Source organism: Mchenga conophoros, linkage group LG7 (assembly GCF_057382185.1).
Source record: "Mchenga conophoros isolate Kocher_MC1m ecotype Shallow Benthic linkage group LG7, M_conophoros_male_GT1.1, whole genome shotgun sequence".
Lineage (NCBI taxonomy): Eukaryota > Metazoa > Chordata > Actinopteri > Cichliformes > Cichlidae > Mchenga > Mchenga conophoros.
The window spans coordinates 50,177,389-50,196,525 of NC_140532.1; the positions used below are offsets into that span (position 1 = coordinate 50,177,389).

The 19,137-nt window shown below is 41.6% G+C and overlaps 1 protein-coding gene across 1 annotated transcript; it reads left to right on the plus strand.

Moving 5' to 3' along the window:
• Nucleotides 1-248: 248 nt before the first annotated feature.
• Nucleotides 249-18,601, plus strand: thbs4b (thrombospondin 4b). The gene is made up of 22 exons (XM_085279942.1): nt 249-554; nt 4,290-4,487; nt 4,864-5,126; nt 5,244-5,346; nt 5,479-5,561; nt 5,679-5,730; nt 6,100-6,251; nt 7,030-7,167; nt 8,368-8,445; nt 8,540-8,692; nt 8,769-8,873; nt 8,963-9,070; nt 11,733-11,892; nt 12,781-12,899; nt 13,365-13,417; nt 13,510-13,703; nt 15,772-15,950; nt 16,567-16,615; nt 16,717-16,913; nt 17,024-17,196; nt 17,374-17,513; nt 17,840-18,601. Exons 1-22 carry the CDS (start codon nt 476-478, stop codon nt 17,896-17,898), a joined length of 2,835 nt encoding a protein of 944 aa, XP_085136068.1. The 5' UTR covers nt 249-475; the 3' UTR covers nt 17,899-18,601.
• Nucleotides 18,602-19,137: the final 536 nt, after the last annotated feature.

The following is a 19,137-nucleotide window of genomic DNA, read 5'->3' on the forward strand; positions in this document are numbered from 1 at the left end:
GAGTCTAAAAATATTCTGACTCCGGTCTGGTTTGAAACGTGTTTTTGGTGGCCAAACGTGGGTTCCTAGACTCTAAAGGGAGCAAACCGTGTACAGCAGATTTGTGAAGGCGCCTGTGGGAATTGGTAGCAGCCAGCAGGAGCCAATGCAAAGAGTTTTCCCAGGTCACTCCTTCTCTGCATGGGGCCGCCTGAGGAGGGTTTTAAAAGCAGGTTCTGGCCCTGTTGCTCCTCCCTCAATAAGACTCCTACAATCCCTTCTTCACACACTCTCCCTCTCTCTCTCACACACACACACACATAAAAGCAGTCAGCACCCTCTATTAGGCTTAACATGACAGTTTTGCCTCATTTTTGATTCAGAAAGGAAGACAAGTACACAGATACGCCTCAACGGGGGGAAACTGCTGGAGTTTCAGACACATTTAAGTAGCTACAAAGAGAACTGCAGATCTGGGACCAGTTGGAAGGACAAAATGAACGTGTGGACGGCCCTCACACTGGCCTTGCAGCTGCTATTAAAAATGTGCTTACACGTGGAAGCACAGGCTTTGGGTGAGTGTCTTTTTTTCTTTTTTTGAAGTGTTTTGAGTCGCTTTTATGTCAGTTATTTAAATGTCACTGCATTTTTTTTTTATTTGGATTATATGGTTGCTGCTTGGGATGACAAAAAAATCAAGAAGTGGAAAAACATCTTTCCTTTTTTTAGGTTTACACAAACACACATAAGGAACGATGTCTTTAAGGTTTCTTTTTTCTTTTTTATTTCTGACACCCTGCCTGCAATGTAATCGTCCATTTTCATTAGCTGTCAAAAAAGATTCAATGGCTCCACCTCTCAGTATTTTAACACACTTATGTATGAGTTTTAATGCATTATGGATGAAGCAGACACTGTGAAAGAGAATATGATATGCAGGCCCAAACACAAAAAGATCAGACAATGTGTGTGATACTCGCTGAGGTGCGAATAAAATGCTAAATATCCCAGTGAGTTGTAGAAGATATGGGGCAGTCAAATGCTTTTATTTGGGCTGGGTGTGTGTGTTTCTGACAGGAAGCAGGCAAAGATAAGAAAAAAATATTAAAAGTAGACAAAAGTTTGAGTATTAAATCCCACCATCTTTCCGCTGAAGTAAAGACATCCTGATTTTGATATCCATCTAGCCAGATCTGCTTGATTACTTCGGCTCGGGAGATTCAGCTTCCTGGCTCGTTTTAATTTAAAGAAAATCCCAGCTGGGTCACACACATGGGAATAATCAGAGATGATCTGGGTGCAGTACTGAAGTTCAAGACTCTCTTCTCTCTCACACTGTCTGACACGCGCTTGCAGTCACACACGCACGCGCCCGCATTTATTCAAGGTCACACACAAACTCGGGGCTACGCGACGCATAGAAATGTTGGCGTTTAGAGTTTATCGCCCTTCTTGCAAACCCCACCAGGTGATTGATGGCATACCTTTAAAATGCCCATTAATCCCTGGAGTCTTTTGGCAAATAGGTGCCTGATGGTATGTATAAAACAAGTCCAGATTAATGGAGTTTGTCATCTATCATTTCTCAGGCTCATTGTCTGCGTGACCACAAAACAAGGAGTGAGATCCATTTAAACCAGCCAAGTCTGGTTTTAGGTGCTCAAAAATGACATTCCATAAGCGTTATCTATGTTATTGATTAATATTAATATCTCAAGGATGGCTCACTGAGAGATGATATTACTGAAGTTTAAAGCGGACTCTCTTTCCTCTGGGCCATCCTCCAGGCCGAGCTATATCAAACTTTAAAATGAGGTAAAAGGGGGGAATATCCAGCTCTGCTTATCTTTGCAGAGTTTATGGTGAGTCTTAACTCACTGTTTAGCTCAGCTGACAAGTTCAGTTCAATTCAGTTTTTACTTATATAGTAAAGGTGCATTATATTGTAAAAAAAAACAAAACCCTACATTAATAGAGCAAAAAACCAAACAATCAAATGCCCCTCTACAAGCAAGTAACTGGCGACAGTGGGAAGGAAAAACTCCCTTTTAACAGGAGGAAACCTCCGGGACAAACCAATAAGGAGTCCACCACAACTAGTTGGGGTTGAGAGGAGGGGGACAGGACGAAAGACACGCTGTAGAAGAGAGGGGGAATTAATGATAACAGGTGGCAGAAAGTCAAAGCCAGCAACTTTTTTCCATTCATTTTTCTTCCGCTTACAATTCAAATGTCAGCGTGGATCTAAGAACAAAGCTGAAAGTAAACGTAACCTAAATCAGTGATAATGACAATAACACATAGAGTTTCTGTGTTTACGTGAATATATCTTTCTGTAAATGTACACACGGCTAGCTGATTCATTGATTCACGTAGGCTGCACTCATCCAACAGAATATATTTCATCCAGTTTATTTAGTTTCACTTTTTAAGAATAGACACAGTGTCAGCGCAGAATCATGATGGTCTCCTGGAGAAATACACATTACAGAATACTGCTCTGTGTTTACAGTGGGGGGAAAAAGCTTTTGGACACTGCTCAATGTGTGCTTTGTTCTTGTTTGAAGCTGCGACATCAGTGCAGTGGGTTTCTGGGTTTATGACAACTCCCCATGTCAGCACAGACCATGTGATCTGCTTTCCAACATTATCGCACCGTAATGTTAAAGATCGAGGGTATTAACAAGTAAATCAATTAAAAACACATACAGCAATGCAAAAATAGCAAGAGAAATGCTGAAAGCACGTTTTTACTTAGTTTATACTTATTTTAGTTTAGTTTTTACTCAAGTTTATTCAAGACTTAATGGAAGCCAAAAGGAAAGCTAGTGTCAGAAGTAAAGTAGGAGTGCACGTGTAGTTACATTTGTAAACACTTACACATCTTAAAAGTGACAATATGCCATGTGATGTTTAAAAATGTCTAAAAAAAATACACATAAAAGCCTAATATTGTTTGAATATCATGGTTTTGGTCCTGGGTAGCTAGATGACTCTTGGCTAAATGTGACTTTGCTTCTTCTGTTCTATACACTACGATGTTGTTAACGTAATTACTTCACTGCTGTTATGGCTGGCCTTTAAATGTGATGCGATAAATTAAAGCTTGCCACACAGAAATGCTCGAGTGCGAAGCGTGTGCTGAAATGCTAAAACAAGGAATGCCAGCCATTTGCACTCTTTACAGTAATCGCACCGTGACAGATTTATATGCTGGTGTTAAGGAAAGGTCAAGACACTGTTTTCCTTTATGGCTTTCAGCTGAACTAGTTTTATGAAGCTTGAAATCTGAGGTTAATCGGGGGGTGAAGTGAGACACTTTCTCAGGGTCTCCTGTGTAAGACAGCCCTGACCCTGCGAAGCCCTTTGTCCAGAAGACTGTGTGTGGATGCCACTAAAGACACGATGCACACATCGAGCTTCCTTTGTTCTCTTTTCTTTTCTTTTTTTTTTATATATTAAAAAGTTCTTATCTTGATAAAAACCAAACACAAAGGATTCGAAAAGCTTTACATTTTTAGTGGAAGTAGTGTTGACAGCACAGTGCAAGCAGGCATTTCGGTGGCTTAGTCTCACTTATCTGCGCACATATTTAAAGGCTCTGTGTTGTGTCTGACAAAACACAAGGGACCCCAGGCAGACGAGAGAGATAAAAGAAAGAGCGCGAGATCTCATCTGGGGCAATCTTGGCTGACAACAGTCAGCGGAAGCATTTGGGAGCAATTTCTGCTCCCTCACGACAGAGGGCCGTGCGGACCGTTTCAGTGGTACTTGTGTATTCACGATGGTGCAGATGCGGGACTAGAGATTCAATGCGCATCCTCTTGTGGTTTGCCCAGCTCCCAAGCCACTTTATTAAAAGGAGACTCTGACCATGAGCACCAGTGTTCTGCTTCTCTCTGGCTTTTTACTTTTAAATTGCCTGTCAGTTGAGTCAGAACATCTAAATTTCACTGTGCTTTTGTCTGCAAGCGGAAGCTCCATCTCATTTTACAATTCAAACAGTTTTAAAACAAACCTAAGAGAAGATCATAAAAACAGCACACATCTAACGTCACTGTATGCTGTTTACTTACAAATCCGCCTCCTTTTGATTTGCCTGAGCCGACCCAGCCTGCCAAGTTTGCGCTGACTGATTGACACAGCGTCTTGCTAGAGCATCTAATGCTGGGTCAACATCATCATCTTCTTCTTGTCGACTCGGAATGTGTTTACTCTCGGATCAGAGCGCCGCTGCGGGTTGTAAATATTCACATCATCCATTACTCATGTGCTTTCCCGTTTCCCTGCCTTGCTATCTGTCTCAACAGTCTACGATCTGCTCACCTCACCCGACTGCCTGCCAGACCTGCTGCAGGGGGGCCTGACCGGGCAAGGGGTGAACGAGGCTTTCATCCTAACCTCCTTCAAGTTGCAGCCCAAGACCGGAACCACTGTGTTTGGCCTGCACAACCCCAGGGACAACAGCAAGTACTTTGAGTTCACAGTGATGGGGAAGCTCAACCGAGGTAGGAGGACATCAAAGAGGCGCTGGTTGTTTAAAGCTACGCCAATCAATGTCTTCATATTAAAAATGGATTAAACGTGATAATGTTTAAAGACTCTGCAGACAGACCTGAAATCCAGCAGACAGTGTTTGCCCCCACATAATGAACTGTACTGAGTTTGTGCCCCAAACTATTTTGGTTGTGGCCAAATAGCTACACAAATAATGACGTTGCTGTTGCTATGTGCTAAGACACAATCCAAGCACAGATAGAGAAACAAATAGCAAACAATATCAATGCTTAACATCACATAAACCCTTTACAGCAACACAGTCAATTTTGCTCTATTCATTACCTCTTCTTCCTTCTTCCTCTTCCATGCCGTGTCCTCTTAAAGCCGTGTTACGGTACTTGAGGAGTGACAAGAGGATGGCCTCTGTCACATTCAACAACCTGGTGCTGGCAGATGGCCAGCAACACCGACTGCTGTTCCACCTCAGGGGGCTGCAGCAGCAGCAGCAGCAGCAGGGGCCAGGCGGGGTGGAGCTGCATCTGGACTGCAGGCTGGTGGAGACAGTCAGGGATCTCCCTGCTGCCTTCCAGGGTTTGCCAGCAGGCTATGGCACAGTGGAACTAAAGACTATGCAAGCCAGAGAGCAGGTGAGCCATCGCTTACAATATTTCCACACAATAGTGAATGCCCTTCTGTCACGATAATGACTCTGTAGGTTTCCAGATGGCTTAGCTGTGCACTTTCACTCGATTGATTTTAAACAGGAAAGCTTAGATGAACTAAAGCTGGTGGTTGGGGACTCATTTGAAAATGTTGCGTCGCTACAAGACTGCCACTTCCAGCAAAGAGACTCAGTTCAGACTCTGGGTAAGGTTCTTTCTGTGGAAATGTCAGTGAAAACACTCTCAGCGATAGGAAATGTTGAGTCAAAGGGGGGCAGACTCTGAGAAGCCCTTAGCTCTGTTTCAGCTGAATAAAATAACAGTCCTTCTCCCTCAGGGGTCAACACAAAGCAGCTGTCCAATCAAATGCTGGAGTTAACGAAGGTGATAAATGAGCTGAAAGACGTCCTAATTCAGCAGGTAACCACCTCTTAGCAGTCCCTCTGAGGCCACTTAATCTCTGCTCCGTCAATCCTGACCTCCCTGACAGCTCGCCTGACTGAATATAAACTTTTGTTCATTTTTGACCCGTTCCAGGTTAAAGAAACATCCTTTCTCAGGAATACCATCTCAGAGTGTCAGGCCTGTGGTAAGATAATGTCTATAGTAGCTGTCAGTCATTGTAGAGAGGAAAATTGAGGACCAGTTTCCAATTGTTTAATTTATCACAGCTGATCACTTTCTTTTTTTTCATTATCTCATGTTGTGTCACAATGCAAATTAAAATGGCACAAATGTGCACATTTTAATTTAATGGAAGACTTTCTTTTTGCTTTGTTTCTGCACTGACCCCTCAGACTCAAAACTCTCTCAATAAATTAGTTATCCTATTAGCAGATCGCATGTGATAATGGTATCAGTACATCCTTATCAGTATCCGTGCCTACATGATATTTTGATATTACTGAATGAATAACAGATGGTTAAAAAAAAAATCTTTATTTCCTCCTATTTAAAGGTCTAGGTGGCACAGAGGTGGTGAAGCCAAGGTGTGCACCGGGTGTCTGTTTCCGTAACGACATGTGTATAGAAACAGCAGAAGGTGTTGAATGTGGACCATGTCCTGATGGGTACACTGGAGATGGTTTTAACTGTGATGATGTCGACGAGGTAAAGCTCAATATCGCTCTGTGTGTGTGTGTGTGTGTGTGTGTGTGTGTGTGTGTGTGTGTGCGTCTTGCCATGCTTCTGTCCTCATGACAATCAATATAAATTTACGACCTGTGGTGTAAGGGCAAGCTGTCGACATCCTTTCGAGTATTTTATGGCTACTACTTGGGCTGCTGGTTTATGAGATTATAGCTAGGGTAAAGACAGATAAATGTTTTGAGTGTATCTATTTGGCATAGCAGCAAGTTCATATTAGTGGTTTTGGATCCCGATGAGAAACAGTGTGAATTAACAGGCTGCGATTAAGGAGTACACTCAAATACACCTTGATGTCACTGAATAATGGTGGCTCCAGAATTGATCCATAAATGACTTTTTTGACGATCTGTTTATAGGTGAAAGTAATGCATCTCACTGTATTTTTCACCATTTTCAGCATATACAGACTGAATGGCAGTGGGTCCATCAAACTGGAACATGAGAAGCAAAGATATTTCACACAGGCTAATGTTCTATAATTTAGACTATGACCAAAAAAAGCAGGTAAAGGTAGAACTTTCTAAAACAAGATGGAGAACCTTATAAGGATGGCAATACAAGATTGTGTGTTTGCCTGTCTGTCTTTTCTGTTTGCACTGACCTCGTTTCTGAGGACTGGGCCCTTCAGCATTCTCTTTCTTGCATGAGCAATGTCATCAGACCTAAAAGCTTTTGGGGAGAAGCCCTTTGAGAACCACATACATTTTGCAGCTCAACAGAGTTCATGTCCTTTCTGCAGTGTCAGTTTAACCCCTGCTTTCCTGGAGTGCGCTGCGTCAACACTGCCCCAGGCTTCCGCTGTGACGCCTGTCCGCTGGGCTACACCGGCCTGCCAGTGGAGGGTGTGGGCATAGTGTACGCTCAGACCAATAAACAGGTAAGACAGTGGATGCATTATGAAGGAAACAGAATATTATTATCAGTGTATATCAAAAAAGACACACACACATACACAAAAATGGACTTAAATGTAGTCTGAATCCAGCAGCAGATTGCAATATGTTGTTGATCTTACCATAAAATTATTTATTTAAGCATTTAAACAATAAAGGAGGGTTCTCACTTTAAAAGAGCAAAAAAGTTCAATCAATAAATGTGCCAACACAAGTGACTTTTACTTTAGGTGTTTAAAAAAGTTTGCACAAACCTATGGGGGTTTTCACTGGAGTCCAGTCAGCCAGTAGATCACGTCTGTCAAGCTCATTAGATATCATGTGCTGCATAGAACCCACTTTGACCTCAAGAGGGCCGGGCCATTGAATCCTTGAGATATCTTAATATAAGGTAAAGGGCAATTTCAGTGGTAAATCTCAGTTTTTCTACCTGAAATGCAGCTGTAGTGAATGAAAGAAATCTATTGGCACAAGTAATTGTTTATTAATTACTTAATTACTTTAGTGTTGTGTAAATGGCCACGGGCACGGTCTTTATCAGTAGGAAAAATTGCATTACTTTTACAAATGAGTTAAAACTCCAGAGTTTTACCCAACTTCACTTTTTTCCAACACCATACAGTGGGTCGGTTTGTCTTCTCCGGGCCAATTCTGGCCCCTGTGCCTTATGTTTGACAAACTTGGTCGAGAGCAATGAAGACACCAAATTTAAAACATGAAGAAAACATAACTTTTCCACCTCGTTGGACTGCTTTCATTATCTCCATCATGTCACACAGGATTAGCCACACTAAATGTTTATCTTGATGCACCAGATCCTGATTGGCGGGAACAGATGGATATCGTTTTTTTAATTTGCTGATTTACGTTCTACTTCCATGCTTATTTATTGCTCCGAATTTGTAAATATGACCTGCAGTCTGCAGCGTGTTATTTACCCTTTTAATGCATTTTAGATTCCTACAAAATAAACACCTAAAATACCCGGTGTGCATAAATTACTCCCACTTTAATTTGTGCTCTAATACTGTAAGTATTATAAAGCACAGCTTCAGCTGTTTCGGGGCTTTAGAGGATTTATATGGCATCCTTTGTTTTGTTTTGGGGCGTATTTTTTACACTTATTTTTGGAGCAATTAAATCTGAACAAGTTGTTACAGTCTGCTCATTTTTTTACAATCCAGGTCTGCGATGACATCGATGAATGCAAAGGACCTGACAATGGAGGCTGTACTGCAAACTCGAACTGCCACAACTCTGCGGTAAGAACACCGTTGATGTATTGTATGACCATTACTACAGGTCTTTATTGCTACTCAAAGATGCTCATGTGCAGTTGTGATAATTCCCGCACAGGGCTCCTATCACTGTGGTAGCTGTAAGTCAGGATTCACAGGAGATCAGGTGAAGGGCTGTAAGCCGGAGATCAGCTGTGGCAACAGCCTGACCAACCCCTGTGATGTCAACGCTCAGTGTATTGTAGAAAGAGACGGATCCATCTCTTGTCAGGTAATATTCTTCATCACTCAAATGCTTATGTGCAGTATATGAATGAGTTTGTAAGAAGCTTCATTTGTCTTGTCAGTGTGGAATTGGCTGGGCTGGAAATGGATACCTGTGTGGAAAGGATACGGACATTGATGGATATCCAGATGAGAAACTCAAATGCAAAGATCCAAACTGCAGAAAGGTAACCATGGTGCAAGTTGTCAAGATTAGCAGCTTTGCTGTGGCAGGTATATCTTTATTTAATCATCATACTGTCACATGTCTTTGCAGGATAACTGTGTCTTTGTTCCTAACTCTGGTCAAGAGGATGCCGACAGAGATGGTTATGGAGATGCCTGTGATGAAGATGCAGATGGCGATGGTATTCCAAACGAACAGGTCGGTGGCTATCTCGCAACAAATGCCTCTAAAACATATTATACCTAAAGATTCTCATTTTTGTTTGTCTTGCTAATTTTCCTAGATTGATTAAGCTTGTAAAAGTACTAATACCTCCTATGTGTATGTGCACTAAAATGACTGCTGCTCCTGGCAGACGGTTATTTTACGACTGTAAAGTGGGCAAAGGGGCTAGCCTAGCTCTGTCCAAAGATTACAAAATCCACTTGCCGCTGTTTTCCAAATTCACCTATTAACATATCATATCCACAGACACCACATTTATGCACAGAAATGTGGATGTAGCAACTTTGAGGTCACCCACTGGCTACCTTTACAAAGCCACAAGTTTGGTGTGGATACAACCATTTGCTGACATCAGGGGAATCGCTTGCTATTTAGATTAGCAAGATGCATTGGGATGCTAATGCTGGCTTACGAAAAAGACTTAAAGCAAATTAAACTGCCTGGAGAAACTGAACATCCGATATTTAGAGTGTGTTTAATTACCATCAAACAAAGCCAAAATCCTTTATAAAGTATACCTTTAACTCTTAAAGAGGAACTGCAAATTTTTATACTTAAGGGACAAAAGTTGCTGTTTGCTATGTGCAGAAATATGAGCCAAGTGGCACTGAATTCCCCCTCACCCCAAACTACAGGGAGTGCAGAATTATTAGGCAAGTTGTATTTTTGAGGAATAATTTTATTATTGAACAACAACCATGTTCTCAATGAACCCAAAAAACTCATTAATATCAAAGCTGAATGTTTTTGGAAGTAGTTTTTAGTTTGTTTTTAGTTTTCGCTATTTTAGGGGGATATCTGTGTGTGCAGGTGACTATTACTGTGCATAATTATTAGGCAACTTAACAAAAAACAAATATATACCCATTTCAATTATTTATTTTTACCAGTGAAAACAATATAACATCTCCACATTCACAAATATACGTTTCTGACATTCAAAAACAAAACAAAAACAAATCAGCGACCAATATAGCCACCTTTCTTTGCAAGGACACTCAAAAGCCTGCCATCCATGGATTCTGTCAGTGTTTTGATCTGTTCACCATCAACATTGCGTGCAGCAGCAACCACAGCCTCCCAGACACTGTTCAGAGAGGTGTACTGTTTTCCTCCTTGTAAATCTCACATTTGATGATGGACCACAGGTTCTCAATGGGGTTCAGATCAGGTGAACAAGGAGGCCATGTCATTAGTTTTTCTTCTTTTATACCCTTTCTTGCCAGCCACGCTGTGGAGTACTTGGACGCGTGTGATGGAGCATTGTCCTGCATGGAAATCATGTTTTTCTTGAAGGATGCAGACTTCTTCCTGTACCACTGCTTGAAGAAGGTGTCTTCCAGGAACTGGCAGTAGGACTGGGAGTTGAGCTTGACTCCATCCTCAACCCGAAAAGGCCCCACAAGCTCATCTTTGATGATACCAGCCCAAACCAGTACTCCACCTCCACCTTGCTGGCGTCTGAGTCGGACTGGAGCTCTCTGCCCTTTACCAATCCAGCCACGGGCCCATCCATCTGGCCCATCAAGACTCACTCTCATTTCATCAGTCCATAAAACCTTAGAAAAACCAGTCTTGAGATATTTCTTGGCCCAGTCTTGACGTTTCAGCTTGTGTGTCTTGTTCAGTGGTGGTCGTCTTTCAGCCTTTCTTACCTTGGCCATGTCTCTGAGTATTGCACACCTTGTGCTTTTGGGCTCTCCAGTGATGTTGCAGCTCTGAAATATGGCCAAACTGGTGGCAAGTGGCATCTTGGCAGCTGCATGCTTGACTTTTCTCAGTTCATGGGCAGTTATTTTGCGCCTTGGTTTTTCCACACGCTTCTTGCGACCCTGTTGATTATTTTGAATGAAACGCTTGATTGTTCGATGATCACGCTTCAGAAGCTTTGCAATTTTGAGACTGCTGCATCCCTCTGCAAGATATCTCACTATTTTTGACTTTTCTGAGCCTGTCAAGTCCTTCTTTTGACCCATTTTGCCAAAGGAAAGGAAGTTGCCTAATAATTATGCACACCTGATATAGGGTGTTGATGTCATTAGACCACACCCCTTCTCATTACAGCGATGCACATCACCTAATATGCTTAATTGGTAGTAGGCTTTCGAGCCTATACAGCTTGGAGTAAGACAACATGCATGAAGAGGATGATGTGGACAAAATACTCATTTACCTAATAATTCTGCACTCCCTGTAGTACATGTCCATGCTAGGTTATTGTTTTTGGCTTTTTTCTGCTGTTGGCAAAATTACATGCTTAATGACACTGAGAAAAGTTAAAAGTGTGGGCAGTAGATGTCATTTATATGACCAAAAACTGTTTTGTTTTTAGTTCACTTCCAGGTTGTTGCAAAGCAACATGATGATTTTAACTGATATCCCTAACAATACGAATCGGGGGCTAAGATGTACCTATGTGCTAAGTTTGGCTACTCCTAATCATGTTGACAGTACAGGCAGCCAAAGAAACAAACAAAAGATTTCATCTTTTATAATAAGATGCACAGTGATATCAATCTCATAAAAATCGAAAAGGTTTCAGCCCTGAAGCATACAGAGGCTTACGCTTTACCCACCATATTACCCACTCACATGACTCATAAATGAATATGTGCACACGCTCCTTCTTCATCAGGACAACTGCAGGTTAAAAGCCAATGTGGACCAGAGGAACAGCGACAAGGACAGCCACGGCGACGCCTGTGATAACTGCCGCCTGGTGGAGAACCCCGACCAGAGGGACACTGACGGTGATGGCAAAGGGGACGCCTGTGATGATGACATGGATGGAGATGGTGAGGAGAGAAATGACATCACTGATGCTGACGCTCTTGTTATATAATCAACATCACTGGAGGCTTTTGCTGTTATGACTTCTTACCCTGCACTCCCTTTTATGATTCCACTGCTGTGGTCTCGTAGTGAATTACTCACAAGGATGCATGCAACTTTTATAGTTAGTTACAGATCCCTTTGTTGTTTAAATGCATCACTTTATATTAGGATAGATTTTGTATGCCAGCTCAGGCTGAATAAACAACACCGTAAAGAAAAAAATAAATGATGAAAGCCGATAGCAGGCTGACCCCAAAGCGAGTACAACCTTTGATCACTCAGCAGCGTGATTATACCTCATGAAGCCTCCACAGGACAAGAAGATAGTTCTTCCTTCCACTGCTGCTGCTTGACCTTTATGCATTAGTAGTGCTGCTACTGCCTCCCTGTGATGAAGTAAAATACCATCTGAATGCAGGTTCTCCGGAACAACATAGAAAATGCAACAGTGCACCCTAGTGGTGATATTAGAAAGATCAGCTTATAAAATCATTTCTTTAGTGAGACAGCAGCATAAATCTGTTGCTCGTGTTTCATGATAAAGATGACTCTGTCAGTAATACAGCTTGCTTTCCACAGGTATGCTGCTGTGATTATATTACAAAGAATACTGCTGATTATTTCCTGGAAAATAGTGACCCAAACTCATATCTGTCTTTTAAAGCAAGGTATTCAGTCCACTGCCGCAGAAAGCAAACAAATGCACATCTTTACAGCTGACATGCAGGATTTACAGTCTTTTTTGACTTAACTGACTGCTCATCAAATTCTTTGCACATTTATATATTTTATAAACCCACTTGGTGGCAGTTTGAGTGTTAAATGAGTGTCACCTGATCGATGTGCAGGTCTGAAGAACTTCCTGGATAATTGCCAGCGTGTCCAGAACAGAGACCAGCTGGACCGGGATGGAGACGGGGTGGGAGACGCTTGTGACAGCTGCCCCGACATCCCCAACCCAAATCAGGTCAGTCATACAGGTGGATGTATGGCGGTCATGTAAATTAACTAAATACACTGACATAAGGATAGTTTATTTGATTTTGCTCGTAGTATTTAGTGTTTGATTCACTAGATTTATCTAACCACTATAGTTATGAGTGAGATATGAGATTTCAAATTCAACATCTTATGAAATACAAAAATATACTATCAACACACTGTTGAAGTGCTTCAAACATTCTGTGCTCCGTAAAAAAACACTAACAGTTTCTTTGAAATAAAAGGAAAAATTATCTAATGATCAGAGAAAAGTCAGATAAATGCAGTTTGTTCTATAGTTTGCAGTTCTAATATGTCATTCAAAAGGTCCATATTACTGCTGAACGAAGCTGTTTGCACTGTGCATTTACCTTTACAAAAATAAGATCTTAACTGCAGGATTAAAGTTGTATTTTCACACTTGTCTCATTGCTGTCTGCTCTCTCTTCAGTCTGATGTTGATAATGACTTGGTTGGGGATTCCTGTGATACAAACCAAGACAGGTGATAACACTATCTTGATATCTACAGTACCAGTATAGCTTTTATTCATTTATTTCAATTTAACTCATGTCACTGCGTCGCTTCCTGTGTAGTGATGGCGATGGTCACCAGGATACCAAGGATAACTGCCCACTCGTGATCAATAGCTCTCAGCTGGACACTGACAAAGACGGGCTGGGTGACGAATGCGATGACGATGATGACAACGACGGGATACCGGATGTTTTACCACCGGGTCCAGACAACTGCCGGCTGGTACCAAATCCTGATCAGATTGATGATAACAGTGAGTTTCAGATTGTCCCCTGATAATTAAAAAAAATGAGTTTGTAGGGATGTTCAGTTGTTTTTGTTGAGACGTTTGGCTAAAAAGCAGATTGATGCTGAAAGATTAATGGGCATAATTTCGGGAGAACGTCTCTCTTCCCCCTGCACTGTTACTGACATTATTTATTTCACACTCACGCGGATCAAACAGTAGCAACCTTGGGCAGATTAAGTGGCAATTTTTGTGAGGAGAAAAAAAAAAGCGCAATTTTTGCGAGCCTAAACTCATTCGCCAATTTTATGACTCGCTGTGACATTACTTGTGTGAAAATGGATTCTGAAACTAATGGGAGTGGAGTGTCAATTCAAATAAAGAGGGGCAAGGCCATTTTTTCCCAGCAGTCAGAGTTCAGCGAGGCAGAGTTAACAGACCATTACTTACATTATTACAACACACAACTTTTTCTTGTGTAGCCAGTTGTGGTAGTAGCACAGTTTTAATAGCCTAACAAAACTCAAAAGTCAGATATTTGCTTTTATTTAATAATCAGTGCCCTTTTAAATGTCATGTGTCCAAAGCTGTACTGTTAGACAAATGTATTTTTGCCAGCTAATATGTAGCATCTAGACCTATGAATTAAGAAATGGTATTGCTCCCTTTGATTTAGATTCGGTTTTCTTTTGAAGTTTATCGCACAGAGGGTTTTGTTTTTTGTAACTGCCATCCAGGGCTATTGCTGTCCCCTGTTGAGCAGAGACCAGAAAGCACGTAGCCTGTGTCGTGATTAAGGTTTCTTTCGTTTGTGTGTCGTCTGGTGGTTAGTTGCTGTTTGCTCCACACAACAAAGTGATTCATTCTTTCTGCCCTCACAGATTTTGTTTCCCCCTCGCTGTCATTCAGGGGCCTTTGATATGTGGCACTCTCATAATTCCCACCAACTACATAAAAGCAAAGTGGTTCCCTTTGACATTGTAATCTTTTTTCTAGATTTCTACTCAATCGTGCACTCTGTGAGCCTGTACAAACTACTGTTACTGAAAGGTAGCAGTCCATTCGTAACATTATGTGTGGTTCAACATTACAGAATAATGTATGGTTATCACAAAATCCCAGTTGCAAACGTGGACGGCTTATGTTTGTGTCTCGGTACAGCATTTAGGAAGAATCAGACACATTCAGAGCTGATTTTGACTTATTAAAGACTCAGCGAGAAGCCATATCAGTATATGTCTGTCGTACTGGAGGGTGTGGACTGCAGTGAGCTTCACTAAAAGGTCTTAATTTTTCAGCAATTTTTTAAAAACTGTGTGACAACATTTAGTGCATCAATTCATCCATTTTCATGTGCTTATCTGGGACCGGGTTGCAGGGGCAACAGCCTATTCGGAGCAACCCAGTCCTCCCTCTCCCCAGCCACCTCCTACAGCTTATCCAGGGGCAAACTGAGGTGTCCCCAGGCCAGCCAAAAAATATAATCGCTCCAGCGTGTCCCCATGATCTTTCACGGGGCCTTCTCCCTGGTGGTGCCCAAGAGACATCCTTGTCAGATACTAAAACCTTTCAGTGTTTAGTAGTGGCTCCACTCTGAGCCCTTGCTTGAATGAATGAATGAATGAATGAATTACTAGCCCCATCTCAGGTGCCCCTCAGAGAAAGCTCATTCTTGTCAGTCATTATCCATTCAGATTCAGGAAAGGAGAGAAGTTAATGGACCAGGTCACCCTACCCGGGGCAGGGTTACCGTAGCCCCACCCTGGACCCTGGCCTGTGGAGGGAGCTTGAAGGAGAGTGGCTGGTGGCTGGCCCTTAGCTCACATGGATTAAGCATAGGCCTGCCCTCCACCACCCACAGGAGTCACTAAAGGGGTCGGGTGAAACGCATCGAGCAGAGGCCCTGGCGGTCTATCCCCGGCTATCAAGGCTGGCTATTGTGTAGTGACAAAGTACAGTACTTGAGATCATTTATCCAATGAGGTTGCACAGCTTCTGAGATATTTTGATCATACACTATTGTGTTTCCAAAGTAAATTAAAGATTTGAAACTACTCATGCACCAAATTTTTAACTGTACTTTTTAACTTTTCAGGTGACGGTGTTGGAGATATTTGTGAGTCTGACTTTGACCAGGACAAAGTGATAGACAGGATTGATAATTGTCCTGAAAATGCCGAGATTACCTTGACTGACTTCAGGGCCTATCAGACTGTTGTGCTGGACCCCGAGGGCGATGCCCAGATTGACCCCAACTGGGTTGTTTTGAACCAGGTATGAACATTATTATCACTGATCATTCAAATTTATCCATCATAGGCAGATATTTTTATATACACATGCTTGACTTTACTTGACTTTTGTGATTTCCCCAAGTGTTTTGTTGTCCAGCTTTGCTGTTTTGGTTCACTCTTACCACTCTCCTTGAATAGATTTCTGGCCCAGCAGGCAGCCTTTTATTGCCAAAAAACTAAAAACCCACGCTACACTACATGTTGAGACACACTTAGTCGGTAGCTGATGAACGTGTTGGTGCATTTAGCAGCTAATGTTCAGCAGATGTTGCCCTCGGGAGCTGGAAGAACAGAAAAATTACGCTGAAAGCAGGGTGCTGATCTGTATTCAGTTTGTGGCCAGAAACTGAAAAAAAAATCAGAGCTGCTAAATGTGTATATAGGGCACTTGCCAGATCAACTTGAAAGGTCGTGTTGTTCACAGTGTGTTAAAAAAAAAGAAAAGAAAAAAAAGAGTCACGGCAGCTTTAATTCATGGCCTAAAAAAAGTACGTGTGCAAGCACATTTTAATAAACCTGAAATGCAAATACAAGCTTTTGAAATTAAAAGTTTCACGGTGCATCATTCATCATTAAAAACATCTCTTCCTTATCAGGGAATGGAAATCGTTCAGACCATGAATAGTGATCCTGGACTTGCTGTCGGTAAGGTGTATTTAGCTTTTTTACCTGAATATCACTTTTAGTGTTGTGTGCAAGAAACTACTCGTCGTATCTAATGCGCTAATTACTCTTTCTGATGTCAGGTTACACGGCTTTCAGCGGCGTGGACTTTGAGGGGACTTTTCACGTGAATACAGTCACTGATGATGACTACGCTGGCTTCATCTTTGGTTACCAGGACTCATCCTCCTTCTACGTGGTGATGTGGAAGCAGACTGAACAGACCTACTGGCAGGCAACCCCCTTCAGAGCCGTGGCCGAGCCCGGCATACAGCTGAAGGTGAGAGGGCGAGTCATCTCACTTTAGTTTTACTCACTCGACCTGTTTTACACATTCTTGTTTTCCTTCTGCTTCTACAATCGCCTTACTTGTCTCTGCTTCTGCGTTAGGCTGTGAAGTCTAGATCAGGCCCCGGCGAGCATTTGAGAAACTCACTGTGGCACACGGGAGACACCACCGACCAAGTGCGCCTGCTGTGGAAGGACCCGAGAAATGTGGGCTGGAAGGATAAGGTGTCCTATCGCTGGTACCTGCAGCACCGCCCACAGGTTGGATACATCAGGTATTATAAAATTCTTACGGCTTCCTAAATTTTCTTGCCAAGAGCAAGATGAGACGGTCAGCATTGTGTGTAGGTGCAAACTGTATGTTCAGCCATTGGAAAGCCAGGCTGGCTGTTTCTTAGTCTTAATAGTTGTAATTTAATAACTAAGGTAAAAATCCCTTGTGCTTTGTGCAGAGCCCGCTTTTACGAAGGAACTGAGCTGGTTGCAGACTCCGGCGTGACCATCGACACAACCATGAGAGGAGGACGACTTGGCGTGTTCTGTTTCTCGCAGGAAAACATTATCTGGTCCAATCTGAAATACCGCTGCAATGGTAAGGAAATCAAACGTTGCAACATAATTTACAAATGGGATAACAATGCTAGAAAACTGTCAGTAGCTCCATCCTAATTTGGTGTTTAGTGCAGGTAATTAGCAGAAAACTATGCTAATATGCTGATCAACATTTTACTAAAGGGCTTTCTCAGCCTCACGGAATGTGCAGCATCTTGCTGCATGACCTCTGAGACTAGTTGTCTGCAACAGCTTCATATTCCATCTTGTTACATAAAGACTGCAGCTGTGAAGAGAATTAGTTTGACCTCACTGCATATGAGATTTTAAGCTTGTCTCATAACGCCTAACTTGTCACTTCCGCAGACACCATCCCGGAGGATTTCCAGGAGTTCAGCACTCAGCATGGCGTCGACTCGCTCTAAAGCCAACGCGGAAAAAAATACCACTGCAGAGCTACGAGGAATGCATCAGTGTGTACGTGCGAGTGTGTACGTGCGAGTGTGCGCACGTTTGTGTGTGCGTGTGTGGATGCCTGTGTCTGTGTTTTGATGTTTATGGCTTTTGTGCATACATGGCCACAATCTTTGTACTGTGTGTGTATTTTCTCATGCTGTCTCATTTCTCTTAAATGTCTCGAGCTGAGCTTTTAGGTTTAATGGATTTTATCAAATACATTGCAATATGCCCCCTTAGAAATCCTGCATATTTGATTTTTACCCTTTGGTATCTCTCTGTAAAACATAATCCTTTTCAAAGTTTCCTCATGCAAAAAGTTACAAACTGACATGCTGAAGAGTCTCTGGTGTAGATGTCAATGTGCATTTGATGCATTTGATCTCCTGCACAGTTATTTTAGTTATTTTACCCAAACTTCATTTTTTGCATCCATATTCAGAAAATTCAAGTGTCTTTTATTTTGTCTTCTACTCTATACTCTTCTTCTCTTCCTCTTAGTGCCTTACTCGTGGTTAAATCATCTTGTAAGCTGAATCCTTACCAAAAAATGTAGCATAAGACACCATAGCGCTGCATACAGTTTTATTAGTTTTGTTTCCCCTATACTTGGAGTTGTTCTTTTATTATGATTTTTTTCATAATAAATTCTACATTTTCCCAGGAAATAAAGTGAGATGTTATCATATAATAATTTTTACTACTACGCAGAAGTCATATTTGAACGCTTTTTGGGATATACAGTGCTTAGCAGATTTCTTAGACCACCTGTCATAAAAACCAAATAAAAAATCACGTCTTTACATTTATTGGCATGTAAGGAATTAAATTCACCTTTTTATACCCAAATTTAGCTGGTACATTTTCTTGTCAGAAATGGAAGTAAATAACTGTCAAAAGAAAAAGAAAAAAACAGGCTTTGCTGGGTTTTTTTCACCTTTTCTTGTATTTCAATCAATTTGAAAATTCATAGATAATAACAATAATTGTATTTTAGCATTTAAAATATAATTTCATCATTTGGATTAACCGGTAAAGAAATATAAAAATAATTTTGGTAATTTCCAGTACTATTAATATTGGACAGCTAGGTGGTGGGTCGTTGTGTTTGTGGGGTCAATTTTTTCTTTATGTTTTGTTTTTTATAATAGCTACCAGAAAATGGGCTGATCATGTTTCTGGATTTTTTAAAAATCATGCATGCGTGC

Coding starts and splice junctions, on each gene's coding strand:
- thbs4b (XM_085279942.1), top strand. CDS start 476: ATGAACGTGTGGACGGCCCTCACACTGGCCTTGCAGCTGCTATTAAAA. Junction 8,446..8,539: donor CGAACTGCCACAACTCTGCG/GTAAGAACACCG, acceptor ATTCCCGCACAG/GGCTCCTATCACTGTGGTAG. Junction 13,704..15,771: donor TGATCAGATTGATGATAACA/GTGAGTTTCAGA, acceptor TTAACTTTTCAG/GTGACGGTGTTGGAGATATT.